The 15,750-nt window shown below is 33.5% G+C and overlaps 2 protein-coding genes across 2 annotated transcripts; one reads left to right on the top strand and one right to left on the bottom strand.

The window, feature by feature from the left end:
* Positions 1-2,709: 2,709 nt before the first annotated feature.
* Positions 2,710-9,024, bottom strand: LOC113504723 (gastrula zinc finger protein XlCGF26.1-like). The gene is given in 11 exon segments (XM_026887138.1): positions 2,710-3,055; positions 3,260-3,382; positions 3,486-3,650; positions 4,018-4,226; positions 4,629-4,765; positions 4,967-5,154; positions 7,339-7,361; positions 7,364-7,447; positions 7,763-7,913; positions 8,187-8,474; positions 8,705-9,024. Coding segments are annotated over 11 exon segments (1,797 nt in total). The 5' UTR covers positions 8,912-9,024; the 3' UTR covers positions 2,710-2,833.
* A 225-nt stretch (positions 9,025-9,249) lies between these two features.
* Positions 9,250-13,805, top strand: LOC113504722 (TRAF3-interacting protein 1). The gene is made up of 6 exons (XM_026887137.1): positions 9,250-10,239; positions 10,594-10,711; positions 10,809-11,896; positions 12,021-12,185; positions 12,382-12,593; positions 12,774-13,805. The coding sequence occupies exons 1-6, from the start codon at positions 10,105-10,107 to the stop codon at positions 12,928-12,930; spliced, it is 1,875 nt and encodes a 624-aa protein (XP_026742938.1). The 5' UTR covers positions 9,250-10,104; the 3' UTR covers positions 12,931-13,805.
* Positions 13,806-15,750: the final 1,945 nt, after the last annotated feature.

A 15,750-nucleotide genomic window follows, 5' to 3' on the forward strand; every position in this document is an offset into this window, starting at 1 on the left:
TCGCTCATCGCTCACTATCTGACCACGCGACCCCATTTTTAAATTTCCCGCGTCTCGAAAAACTCGCGTAGCGACAAAGCTGAAAATGTTGAGCTACGGCCTTGAAGTCGCTTGTTTGCAGCGACAAATCTGGTCATGTGATATGTAGCGATAAAGCTCAAAATGTTTAACTTTGTCGCTGAGAAAAAAAGATCATAGGTAACTAATACACTATAGAATAGAGAAAAGAAAAGAAAAAATTAAGCGGTCGAGACAAGTCGATGTAAATTATATAAAAGTCGTGCTGCAAACGGTCCCTAAATTAATTCTCGTAAATAATGGAATCGGACAAGGTAAATAATTTAAAACATTTCATAAAATATTAATAAAGTTTGGACACAATGTACGTTTAAAGTGTAATTTTGTTTCTTCATTGTACAGTTTAATGAAGTTTAAAATGTGCATTTTTTAAAAATCATACTTGTTTCTACAGAAAAGCCACTTCACAATTAGATTATAGATATAAATGTTTTGTTTTTCGGGAAATTTAAAATGGGGTCGCTCGACCAGATTGTCGCTGCAAACGAGCGAAGATCGACTCCATGAAGCAGCGACTTTTCGAGTCGCGGGAAATTTAAAAATGGGGTACGTGATCGGATTTGTCGCTGTAAACGAGCGACAAGATTGCGTGCGGTTACGCCTATATGCGATCTCAACCTTTTCATAAAATAAATAGGTAACTACTTTACATACCTACTTTCGGGGTATTGGTGGATGTGCAGTAAATTGTTTAATATTTTGTTGGTTTAACTGGTCAGAAACGGAAATGTTTATGTTCGCCTTATATTTATATTTTTACTACTAGAAAATAACCAAGTAATTGATATCTATATACCACGGAAATGTAAAGCGGTAATTGGTTATGCATTCAGTTTTAGAAGCAGGAACTTATATTGTTCGCTTTAATTGATAAATTGTTAAAACTAAACTGTAAGTTATTTAAAGTCAATATCTGAATATCATTGTTGAGTGCCGCTTTATTGACCTTGCCAAACACCTAGTAGAATAAAAGTTAACTATTACAAACAAAAAAATCGCCGAGGAATTACAAACTGGTCATTGTACAAGCGCATAGCACCAAAGAGTTGGCGAACTATTTTACAGGCATTGATTTTGAATAGTGATAAATTGTTTTTGTAGCGTAACTTATGTACCTATTCATTTCTTATGTTAATAAAATGGGCAATAAAACAGTAATAACACAAATAATCTAAGTATTAAAATTTATTTAGATGTTGATAACCATAACCCTAAAATGTGGTAAATAGTTAAGATATAAAATTAAAACAATACTTAATATTAAGGCACTTATCACATGTTATAAACCCCGTGAAGACCGATGACAAGGAAGATATGTAATTATGTAGTAGTGTATACGCTGTACACTTGCGGTTTATTGACACCTGATGGATAGAGTCCAGTCCTGAGGGCCTACCATCGCGCTGTTACCTGTTGATGTAGACAGCAAAATACATGTCTCTCTTCCACATTAACAAGTCTTACTTCGGACGACGCTGGTAGGGGCCCAGTACTATTAATGAAATATGAAACACCCACAATAACTTCATTTGCCTGTATATATGTATACATAATTTCAAATTTAACATTTATATTCATCACCTAAACCTTCATATCTTTCTTGATACCTACATTTTTCTCCTTAATTTATAGACTAATAAAGTAGATAAACAATTAGAACTCATTTGCTTAACATATTTTATTCAATTGAGTTAAAATCCATTAACATTTTTACTAAAAATTTGAGCCAAATGAAAACAAATAACATGAAGTTTTTCTTTAAACCGAGTATAATTTTACGTAAATTTCTATTCAAAACAGATAACAGGACGTAATTTTATTTTTATTGTAGGTATTTAATTGGTAGACATAAGTACGAAACTTAACGCAATAAACTAATTTCTAATACCAGCCTTTACATGTTGGCCTGTATTTGGAAAAATATAGCAGCGCATATGGAGAAGGTACAAACAAGTGATGAGAACTGATGATCACCCTTGCATGAAAAAGCTGTTAAGACTGTTCTTAAGACCTCAACTATACTTTTTTTCTGTTTAATATTAATGTAATTTCTCAGTTTTATGATCTTTGGTACCTTTTATATGGATGTGTATTGCCAAACTACATTTTGATGTATTTCTTAAATATCTTAAATTGAATAACCATAAACTTGCCATAAAATTAACATAATTATAAGCTTTGATCTCATGAATATTTCTTAAAAACTACAGTAACTTATTATAAAAATTAAGAAAATTAAGTTTAGAAATATGAATTTATAAGATTTATATAATTACTTTCCACTTTCAAATATTTTAGTCTGGTATCAAACACATTATGCAGGTCAAATACCGTGTCGTTTAAAATCGAACCAGCACAGATGCGTCGTGAGCATCATATTGCAAAAGTTATAATTTACTTTACGTATAACAAATTTATTACATACATATCCATTAACCCGTTTATTACTATTTAAAAAAAGTGCTGACCCAAGAATAGTTTTAAACAGAGCATTCTTAACTACAATATTTCTATTTCTATAAGAAATAGGTACATATCAAGTACTCATAAATGATACAAAAATGCAGAAGTATATAACTTAACCATAACCTTGATATTTCGTCTCAGTACACAATATGTACAGAAATATTCTTTTTTTAAAGTAGCTACTAGCTAAAAAGGCACTACAGTGGAAAAATACAATCAAAATAGTAACTATGATATTTCAAAATAGACGCGATCTGACTCTTTTCTCTCACTTCCACTGTGAAGGGTCTTACTTGTCGGCAGTTTCATTGGTGTCATCCTCGCTGACTTGCTTGAGGATGTGCTTGACGATCTGATCGATGGTGTGCGTTTCAAGCATGCGCGTGATGTTTTTGTCCTCTATTACGCTCAAGAACAAATGCTTGGAATTCTCGCGCAGACGCTGCACGCGTGTCCACTTCTCACGGTCAGCGGGCTTTGCACCGCACTGAGTGATCACTTTCTCCAATACCTGGATAAAAGCATACTATTATTAAAAAGATTGTTTGTGTTCTTGTACATGTTTAACTTTGTGCCTCTTAGGATTGGGATCATTTTGTCATGATTTGGTACAGAAGTATCTCATATCATAGATTATGCTATGCTATATTTTAAATCTAAACTGGTCATATGGGTTTTGTGTAATTAGAATAACAATCATAAAAGTGTACAGTACCACATCAACAGGTTTATCAGGCCAGCCAAACAGTTCCAAAGTTTCTTTGTCAATAAGTCGGGTAAGAAGCTTCTGCAAGATTTCTGTAAGATCCTCCTCTGACATGAGAGGGCTATTACCGCTCTGGAAACATACAAATAATATAAATTTCATTCATTCAATAAAAAATCTAATGAAGTTTTTTTATAAAACCAGAGTGTTTTAATATATGTATTGTTATTATTACCTTCTGTTGGTCACTACTGGGGCTCGCCTGATCTTCCTGCATGCCGCCGTACAGTACGCCGGAGCCGCTGTAACCCTGAAGTATACGTTCTGATTCAACATCCAGCAGGTTGAGTATTGATTCCATTTCTGACTTCTTGACTCGTTCTATGGAGACATTGGAACCCTGCAAAAGTTTGAAAGATACAAATAGGTAAGAAATTTATTATTTAGCATGTTCTCTACTATAGTCTTCTGTCTATCTTATCCATTATAGCATTGATACCAGAATTGTCACTTTTCTTCCCATTTGTTTGACAAAATATAATGTGCAATTTAAAAATTGTCTAAGAACGTTTGTTTGTAATTACACATTTAACATGAAACAAACTTAACTTAAATACTTAGTTCAATCCATTCAGGATCTACGATGACACAGACAGACATGTCAAACTTATACCACTTTTGCGTTGGGGGTTAAAGATAGTTGATAATAATATGTATTATTCCAATTCCTATATAGTTTTGTAAGGCAGTCGAGTCACAGTACTCACCAGCACCTGCCGCACGTGCTGCAGATGGCCGCGGAACACGTCGGGGTGCAGCTTGCGCACGTGGCGCAGCAGCTGCTCGCCGCGCACGTAGGCGCGCGCCGACACGCAGTACATGCAGCGGCGCGGCCGGTCCAGCGTGTGCGTCTCCAGGTGCCGCCGCAGGTTCATCTCCGAGTGGAACGACTTCGTGCACACGTCGCACTTGTACTCTGCGGACAGCTCACACGACTCAATGCGGCGCGGCGGCGTGATAACTAAACTCGGTTATCATTGTCAGATTTACTAAGTGTCTGTTTCTTTTAGTGATATTATTATATAGATAGTGTTTAGTATGTATATGTAAAGTATATTGTATTAGTAAAGCTTATTTTCTTACCAAGCAAATTTAATTTTGTACAGTAGTTTTTAAAATCTGATTGTTATCCTAGTCCTGTTTCTGACCCATTACTCAAAATTGTACACTTCTTGATACTTTAAGCATTACAAAATAAAGAAATTCGAACTATCATATTATTTTCAGTTTCAAATACCATTTGCATCTGGTATAGTATTGCTGGAATTGAAGGTTGACACAAAAAATCTTCTTAGTTTAATAACCAGGATACACTTACGTTTGTTGTATACATGCATTTTCAGGTGGTTCTGGAAGCTATTTTCATTCATGAATTCTCTTTTCGAATAAGTACACAGCTTAACTGGGCAAAATAATTTCTCCAGCCCAAAATGTTCTCTCATGTGGATCATTAAACTGGAAACAAACAATAGTTAACATTTATTACATAATATCTCCTCACCCAATGTAAGAAGGCTGTTAATAAATACTCATGAAAAGAACTCCGGTTGAGTCCAATCTTGATAATTACAGACAAGTTAACAGTTTTTTAAAGCTCTCAATCATAGAAATAACGCGTCAATTAAATTATTACAAGTCCACAGGAGGAATATTAACTTAGCATTGGTCTCGAAGGTCTGCTTGCACACGGGACACATGTTGCCATTGTGCTTGTCTAGATGTCGCTGCAGCTGCGCGCGCTGGATGTAGGACTTGTCGCAGAGCGTGCACTTGTAGGGCTTGTCGTCCACGTGCGTCAGCAAGTGCCGCTGCATCACCTCGATCGTGTACGTACTGTAGCCGCACTGGAATACCATAAAGGTTTCAATGTTTCTTATACACACACTATATAACGACGAAATCAATCTCTTTTTCGGGTAAAAAAGAATGAGCTAACTACTTTCTCATATCAGAACATGATCGGCTATGACTTATTTTGGTCTATAAATATTATACTTATACTTAAACTTTCGCGTTGCATATTATATATTAACATAAAAGAATACGGGGATTAACGCGAACTTTTTACCTTAATTTGCCCGACGTTTCGATTACATTTTATGTATTTTGTTCTGGTTAACATTGTATATAAATATAATGTTAACCAGAATGCAAAATTTACATAATGTAATGATGATGAAATATGTAAATGTAATCATAATGAATGAATGTAATATTAAATGATGTAACGGTCTATTCACGCGTATTTATCCCGCCGCTTCAGCTCATGATTAAGGACTCCGGTTGGTTCCGAAACTAGTCGGGCACTCCCGATAAATACGCGTGACCGTCATCATTTAATATTGAATCAGTCTCACGATAGTTAAAAGTTAAAGAAAAAAAATGTAGTGACAATATCTCTTGGACTGTATAAACCAAGGATGTTACTACCGCATCCAAAAAAGGCAGATCTTTTGCATAGATATAGAAATCCGCATCTGTATAAGAATAAGCAATGACCGATGCGGATGCAGATGTAAGAGTAAGTAACTGTGTTGTCACCAACTAACTACTAATCAAAATTAGATGATAATGCTAACAACATTTTGATAATTTTATGTTCAATGACTACGAAAATTAAAAATTTTATAGTGCATTTGAAAAATAATTCTTAAAAGCCTGCATCCGCATTGTTATCCATGGATGTAAATGAATCGGCATCCACAATATCCCTGGTATATATCCAACATTACTATAATAAGAACTTGCCTTGCCTTTGGTTCCAAGTGTGTGGTTATCTACTGAACTTGGAATATAGCAGTACAGTCAGCGCCAAAAGTCGATGAACAGAATCAACTTTACAAAACAGCTGTTCACAATAAAATGCCATAAGTTATAGTCGCAACTGGGAAACAAAATAGAATGTACACCAGAAAATTTACAAAAGTCGATAAACACGAGTATTTCAAAAGTATCTGTGCACTAGTATTCCTAATGTCGCTGAACATCATTCTATCAAAAGTCACTAAACAGCAGAAAAAACAAAATTAGTAGCTAAGGGCGCTCCGTCTTTTATAGCGGACTGCTTGTCAAACCCCAGGTTCGAAAGAGGTTTCACTAAGGATCTTGAAGGAGGTTTCACTTTGTGAAGAAGGTTTCGTTAACAATATCTAAAATATTTTCATTTGAATTATTACTTAAAGTAATAAATGAAATATGTGAAATAATAAATTTAATTTAAAATATATTATTTTAATATTTTACAAAAAAATAATGGATTAAAAATTCTAAATATCCATGTTTTTAAATGTCACTCCACTCAAATTGTATCAAAATCGGTCCAGCATTTTTAAAGTTATAAATATGATATAGATACAGCAAGCACTGTCCAAAAGTAGCTCAACAACATAAGCGTCAAAAGTAGGTACATTAACACAGTCACGGCAACATTAAAAATATACTTTGTAAGCCTAATTTTGTTTTTTCTGCTGTTTAGTGACTTTTGATAGAATGATGTTCAGCGACTTTAGGATACTAGTGCACAGATACTTTTGAAATACTCGTGTTTAACGACTTTTGTAAATTTCTGGTGTACATTCTATTTTGTTTCCTAGTTGCGACTATAACTTATGGCATTTTGTTGTGAACAGCTGTTTTGTAAAGTTGATTCTGTTCATCGACTTTTGGCGCTGACTGTACAAACAAACAGCAATGATTATCATATAGATATACACTTACCTTTTAACGTCAATGTTAGCCTTGTCAGCATTTAGAAAAACATACATTATTATTATTTTCTCTTTACTTAATAGTAACAAAGGCAAATATATATATTTTTTTTCAAATCATACATACATTATGATAAGTGGCAAAATAGCTTGTGCTATTAAATATAAATATCTTATATCTGATATATGAGACAGATTCTATACCTGTTTTTTTTTTTAATAATTACAATGTGCTATAGTTATAAAATAAAACATGTAAAGAATCATGATCTAATATCAAGCAATTTATGTAAGTTAATTTTAGCAAATATAGAGCATTACCGCAGCACATGAATATTTCTTCTCCCATGTATCTCAAGATGCTTGATCATGGCCGCGCGGGAACTGGTCCAGCTTCCACAGTGATGGCACTGATATTGATCTGGGGAATCTGTCAAAGATTAATATTTTATTAGTAGGTTCATGAAAATTGTAAGCAAGCAGTGTTAGCCCATGTGGTACTGAGCTATCTAAGCAGCCACAGTCAGTGCCATCATGTAAGTGCTGTGTAGACCAGAGACAAGTTACAATATTTATAACACCATTGTGACCTAAACCTAAGTTAATGATCTGCACTCAGAAATATTAAATGTCTATTACTTGAACCTATAATTTACTATATTGCATTAATTATATTTAAAAATTGAAAGCAGGTCAGAGCAATATATAATTTTTACTAAAATACAGTAGTGATTAATTACATTACCTGAATGAAATTTGTGCCAATGATTGGCTAGCTTTGAAAAGCTTTTGGTACAAAATGTACAGCTCTTGCAGTGGTGTTCATTTTTGATAATGTGTTGCAGTCTAATGTGTACCATCAAGTTATCTTTCCGTGAGAACCTTGCATTGCAGATCTGAAAAGTATTGTTTACTTATGTTAGTGGAAGATGCTGTATTACTAAACATATATCTGAGGACTCAAAAGGTAGTACTGATATACCTATTTGTCAATATTGAAAATGTATTTGAACTAACTCTTAGATTGATATTTTACAAAAACCAGACTCATTATAATTCTAAGTAAGGTAAAAACATTATTAAATGTTATTAACAAATATGTAGGCATATTATTATTGTAATATTTTATCTCTATAATTCTTTAAATTAGCAGTGTAAGATTTACTTACTTCACAAGCAAAGGAAGACACTTTCTGTCCATTGCATCCACTTTGAAACATGTGCCGCAAGACATGAGCTCTTCGAACAAATTTCTTCCCACACTTTGGACAATCAAATATTTCTCTCTCATGAACTTTTTGAATATGTTTAATCAATGTTGGCTTATCAGGGCAACGGACAATGCACTGATCACACTCAACAGCATTAGGCAATTCAGAATGTTCCTCTCGAAGATGGTCCATAAAACTGTTCTTGAATGTAAACTTTTTTGAGCACTTCTTGCAACTAAAGGCTGCCTGAAAGATATCAACATATACTTCAGCCACACTTATATGAAATAATGATACTGAAAACACAGATCAAGGCTAATTAGTACTGATTGTTATGAGAAAGGTTTGACAAGACAACAAAACAACACAATACATTATAAACACTACTAAACTGACATTTGCTTTTTAAGCGCCTATCAAATATTTTTTCCTATCGATTGTGACCATAAGCGTAAGATAGTTATGTCAAATTGTACCTTGGTTACTTCAGACGCAGCCAAATCAAGTATATTTAAGCCCATCTGACAACCCCTATGGGTTAATAAGGCTTTTCCTGATTTGAAATTCTTACAACACACATTACAAACATACTCAATTTTTTCATTACTTGATTTCACTCTTTTCTTTTTCTTAAATTTCTTACTTTTGGAACCTGGTGGCCGACCTCTACGCTTAGGTGGCATTTTACTTGTCTTTACAATAAATTACGTGTGTTAATAAAAATCACGAGTATCAAAATAAGTGCAACAAGTTCACATTTATAAATTTTGATATTCCTTTCACTCAGGCGCTGTGAAATCAGTAAAACGCCACGTACACTTTGACCACAGACAAAATAATATTTACCGAGGCACTGACATTATAAGTGTTGTAGTTGAGCAATGTAAGGTCAACTAAAACAAAAACTTACTAAAATAGGTACAATTATTAATTTTGAAAATAATATATTTAATGTTTCAATGTTGCAATAAAACATACTCTTCAAAATAAATTAAGTAAAACATATTATAACATTTTGTAAAGTTTCTGCTCTACTAATAATAGATATTTTCTTTAGGTCATTGGTTTTTCAAGATCATCTGTACTTATCTTCTTCATCTCTTAAACCATATAAGCACAGTATTAGTATTACAAAAGACTTGGACTTTATTTGTTTTAAAAACGTTCTTTTCTTTTTTTCCAGTTTTCTAGCGGGTTTACTTGGGCGTTTATATTTTTTTAATTTCTAGACTAACTTCGATTCTCATTTCCACGGCTCTCACTGAATGTTCAAAATATTTGTCGGTACTCATAGACGTACCGGCGGCACCAATGTAGTGACACTCATATATCAAATTAAGGAGCTCAATTAGTGTTTCCATTTCAGACATCACGAACTTCGTCCTGTGGTTATTACACGTGTACCTGCCGAATTTCATCAAATTTTGTTCAGCAGATTGACGATGAAAAGGAAACAAACTGACAAATTTTGCCGTGTATCTACGATTGATGTGATTAAACTACAATAATATTTATTTTCTCTTCAAAAACATGCTGGTATATGCTAACTTCATTAAGGTCCGTCGTACACGAGGCAACACAAGTCTTACTATAACTGGGAGTGTCAGAGGCTTATGATATAAGATTACTTATTGATTTAAGCCCAAGATCAATAAAGTAACTTTTGATGTCTTTGATAAGTGCTATTTCATGTAGGTTTCAATGGGTAAACAGTCTGGGACCGAGTAATGTGTTGCTATAGTAACCAATGTGTGTAAACGAATTAGTCAAAGTCATCGTGACAACGTCCTAGGTTTTGAATGCCAATATTATACCTTATAATTTAATAGTGACTTCTTAAACTGCATTGAAGATATTTTCATGCAAAGTATGAGCCATGGAAAAAGATATAGATCCAGATGTTATAAAATCAACGCAAATATCCTTAAGCAAATACGTGAAACGACCACCATTAACTGAGAAACTGTTAAAGAAGCCACCTTTTAGATTCTTGCACGATATTGTCACTACTGTAAGTATAATTGTAACTGTTTATTTAGTGTATTAACCTTATTAAAGAAAAAATATGTAGACCTATGATGAACACAGCGCCCTCTAGTAAACAATATGCTTGTTAGCACGATATACATTTGGATTTTCCATTTCAACTTTAGATGTCTAGATTCTTAATAATAACATGGTTCTTAATGTGATCTAAACTCTAACAAAAATCAAGGTTGTGGGGCTTTTTTATCGACCCCGATGATAGGGGTAGAAGAAACAACACACAACCGACGACGTGGCGATGGTTAAATTAGATATATACCTTAGTTTATCCATTGGCATTATTATTATATTATGCATTATAGGATTATTTAAATTTTAGGTTTTGAAAACAACTGGATTCTTTAGAAATTTATTCGACGAAGAGGAACTGGTATCAGATAATGTGAAAGACCGGGACAGTAAAATATCATTCCTCAATAAAGTGATATTTGTTTTGAGTGAGTACTTATCGATTAAGTTCATAAAGTAATGTACTTATGTTTTAAGTTACATCGATATATTTCTATACCTAAGTGTAAATTGTGATAATTTCAGGCACAACAACGGGAAAACCACTGGGAGCAAAACCATCAAAAATTGTTGCAGGACAAGAGCCAGAGAAAACAAACGAATTACTACAATGTTTAGCGCAGGCATTGGATAACAAATTATCGTCAGACGAAGCTGTGATGAAATATAAAGATAGTTCAAAGTCATCACAAGTGTCTGAAAATAAAAGTAAAGAACCGTCAAAGGCCTCGAAAAAACCCAGTGACACAAAAAAACTAACGTCAAGAAGCAGTGAAAAGCTAACGACTCAAAAAAGTGATGCTGGCCGAACAATAACAAAACAAGATAAAGAAAAAAATAATGAAGTCAAAACAAAAAGAAAAGATAATGGCCCGCCTAAACCTGAACCTCCAAATTCTAAGAAAACACAATCGAAAACAGTAATTAAGAAGAACGCTAGAGAGCATAAAGATCCAACCAAAGAGGAAAACCATCAAAGACGCATTAAAAGTATAACAACGAATAATATAGAAAATGTACACGGCACCTTGAAGCACGGACAAAGTCAAGAGTTTGACATGCCTGTACAAAAAGAAGAACAAATAGAGCCACAGCTAATCGTTAATCCGATGGACTCCCCCAGACTCGAGCAGGATGATGACGGGAAACTCAACAGCTCTTATACGATAGCTGAGAATGATTTGAATTCCTCATCATCTTCAAATGATCTACTAGATAACACAAATACAGATGCCATTAAATCCCAAGAAATAAATATTAGTGAACAGACATTTTTTGATGTCGACTCTCAAAATCAGAAGAATGAACGTAATTTGGTAGGATCGAGTCGCAGTTTCGATGCAGATGTAAATATAAAAAAAGACCTCGAAAATGACTCCGAAACTAAAAATGTGGAGGCAGTTACAAATTACGTAACAACAGAGGTCAAAACCCAACCAAGCACCGTCAACGATACGAAAATTTCTAGACCAGCAAGTGTTAGGCCCTCATCGTCTAGACCGGGAGCTCCAAGAATGCGGGAAAAGGTTGATAACGTTGTCAAAGATCACGGTGCGGATAATTTACTATTAGGCAAAGTTAACATCATTATTGAAAACACGCAGAATGAGGAGGTTTGTCACAACTAATTTATTTTATCGTCACTATTTATCCTATTACCTAACCATAAAAAGAAAGTTAACAGGATTGTTAAGTGAGTGAAAGCAAGTGAAAATTAACAAATTACTTTCATTTTAGGAAGAAGAAACAAGTCTCCTATTAATTGATCAACAAGAAGGCGCAGCATCGTCGGCCCCGGATCAACAAGAAGTGCAACTATCATCTATAGAACATGGTCACCTCGTGCAACAGATCTTAGATTCCCAGAAAGAACTTTCACACATAACTGGAAAAACTGAGATCGTAAGTCTTCCTTTTCGACTTTTATTTTCCACGTAAAATGCTTGACTCCCTTCTTGCATGGCCTAATTATCGCAACCTGACAATATTAAGGAAATTTAGACTGCTAATAACATCGATTTAATGTTACCTATAAGAAAGCAATTATTATTAATGTAAAAAACAATAGTTTAAGATGTAAAAATTGAAATGGTTACAGGAATGGCAATTCGGGGCACAGAAAGCTAGAGAAGCAATGAACCAAGAAATCGAGCAGCTTAGGTTTAATATCCAGGCTCTGTCTCGAGTGGCGAACCCTTTAGGCAAATTATTAGATCATATTCAGGAGGATGTGGAAGTTATGCGTCAAGAACTTCAGCAATGGTCCAAAATTTATGAAGATGTTTCCAAAGAGATGTTGCAACAAAAGACGTTAGTATTTTACCATATTTACTGTGGCCTTTACATGTAGCTGACTAATTATATTTGATATCTATTTCATATTTTTGAATTTGAATATTATTATCAGAAGAAGCGACAAAAATAACTTACTACAATATCAGTCGAAAATATTTCGGACGCATTTTATAATATTTATAATTCATATTTCAGGCTTAACGAAGATGCTATGACGCCCTTTTACACAAAATTAAAACAATTGGACCGAGATATAGAAGAGAAGCATGATAAAATAAATGATCTCAAGATTTTGATACACAAAAATGCTTTTAGAATTGAGAAGTTATTAGCGAGTGGGAATGTGCAATAATATTATGTAATTTCATTTACAATAAAGTAAATCTAAATAATATGTTTTGACCCTTTTTTCGGAAGAATAAAAATGGAGTAGGTAGTCACAAACATAAATTTAGGGTCTGTTGCAAGCATTTACATTCATTCATAGATTGGCCAGTTGAACTGTTATTGCTACTTATGTTTGACCGTAGCCTTTTAAAGGTTTCGTACCCAAAGGGTTTTAACGGTAGGTACCATATTACTGAGACTCGGTTAAATAACAAAAATATTTCAAACATAGATCTTATTGGCAAATAAATTGGGGATAGTATGGGTACCCGTAAATGTATGTATATAGACACCAAAACTATTTTTTTTATCTTTAGCCTATTTGTACGGAAACCGCTATGTCGCAAATCCGACCACACATGGACGGTTTCATTTCCATTTATTCAAAGAACTTGTCTCTAGGTGGAAATAATATAAGCATTCTAGTCCTCTCTCAGACTCCCAGTCATTTCATATTTTACTGACCAATCTTTGTTTTATACTTGATTACTAAAATAATATTAATTATTGACAAAGCATTTCTTGACTTATGATCTTATTTATTTTATCACAATTAATGACAATATGGATAACCATAGTAACACAGAAGACATCATACAGGATACAATTTTGGAGCCTCATCATCTCTTGTCTCTGAGAATTGTCTACATAGAAATTAAACTAGGTACTTAAAATATATGATTAAATAAAAATTAATCTGGTAAACAATACTTCCATATTTCTATTAATAATTGAGACCAATACTGCAAATGTTATAAGTAAATAAGTCTACTTGAAAAAACATATATTTTTTTCTATTTGTTAGGGCACAAGAATTCAAATTCTTTCCTCCCTCAAATATAGTCACATGAAGAAACTGTATGAATTACAATCCAAAAATAACACTGATCTCCCCATTCCTGCAAGATGTCCACTCTTATTTTAAATAGATAATACAAGATCTCTTTGCTAGACCAAACATATTATGGCACTTTTTTGCAACTATGTATTAGAAAGTCACAAGTCTTTTGGTTCTGGCCATAGTCCTAATATTTTGGCAGAGCAACCAGCCACCAGCATTGTTAAAAATGTCATGAAGTGGTAACTGCGTTCATTGTGAATATTAAGCAGTTATGTAAAGAGATCAGTGACTGTCAAAATTAAGAATAGGCAAAGTCGGTGTGTACAGCATGATAACAGGTAAGATTTAGGCACATTTGCCTCTTCAAAGGAATTCCTATTCCGGGACACTACCAATCTTCAGGTTTTTGTTACAAGGATCGAAATATGAATTGAGATGATAAACCTTAAAAATCCACCTTATGAGTAACCAGAGGAAAACATGGTATTCTATTTAGAATCTGCCTGCAGACCTGAATGAGTATTGATGATCACTTGACAGGACCATCTAATATTCCTGACCATAACTTATAGTTAAACTATTACACAATTGATTGGTCCAGGAAATAGGACATCTGCTTGACCAAAGTTCTAAGTTAGTGATCAAATAACAAACAACTTTATTATAATAATATGCCAGTGGCTTTAACTTTGAGATACTAATATTAATAGTAAATGTTCTAAATAAATCTACACAAGCATAATTTTCTTAGGCAATACTTAACTAATGAGAAGTGTCAATAAGTAGGATCATTCCATTTACAAGTAACTGCACATTTTAATTTGACCTTCCTTTCTGAATACTTGAATATTACAGATATAAAACCAACATATTTGTGGTAAATTAATTTTTTTTTATTAAAATGCATGTATTATACTCACATTAAAACCTTTCTCAACATGTAACTTGTTGCTCTGTCTCGTAAGCACTGGGTTACTTTAATAATGTGCTCACATAATATAATGCATTACTACAGCAAGCAAACAGAAGAACCTACTTGTGTTAAAGCTATAAAAGATCTTATCATAACTTAAAATTTATTTACATATAAAGACTAAAATAAAATAAAAACTAAGCACAGTGTTTTCGAAAAGAGAACAAAGATCATGTTTCAATAAATCAAGTTCAGAAAGGTAGTACTGTAGCATAATAGAGAGATATCAACAAGTTCTAATGGAATGTCTCCTATCCTAACTCATAAAATATAAGTTCATACTTAACAGTAGCACAGAGGTATAAAGCATTTCATTATGGTGTTGGTGATTCTGATGTATCATCTGCACTATCAACTGTGTCAAATCTGCGACTAGAAGCTTGCAAGGCTCGCTGACGTTTTAAAATGCTTGCAGCTTGTTCCATTACCATGACTAGTTTATGTTGACTCTCTAATCTATCCAAACAATTTTTACAAATTGTTTTTGGCAATGGATCTGATCGTGACACCTGGAATGTGAATAAACAAATTAAACATGACAACACAACCTTTTTCGCATTTTGCGAAACACAGTACAATAAATTTTAATTGCGTTGTTCGTAAACAATTTTCATCGTATTGATACAATACAAAAAAATAAGCTTTCATCTACAGTAAGCGTAATTTAAAGAAAATTACATTTCATGATGCGCTAGTAAAAGATAACAGACCAAAGTAAATAAAGTCCTTGTGAAATACTTACGTTTATAGACAGATATCTGCTAATTTTCTCGGATACACTCAAACGAGTGCCTTCTTCGCCATAAATATGTAATACTACTCGATGCATTTCAGAACATAATCGACAAATAAATCCTGTTAAAACAGCTCTATCTAAGCTTCCCATGATGGCCAAAAAACTAAATAAGGAAAACTGTCAAATATGTCTTGTTTGATGTAATGAGTAATATAATATATTATTATTGTTTGGT

Source organism: Trichoplusia ni, chromosome 23 (assembly GCF_003590095.1).
Source record: "Trichoplusia ni isolate ovarian cell line Hi5 chromosome 23, tn1, whole genome shotgun sequence".
Classification (NCBI taxonomy): domain Eukaryota; kingdom Metazoa; phylum Arthropoda; class Insecta; order Lepidoptera; family Noctuidae; genus Trichoplusia; species Trichoplusia ni.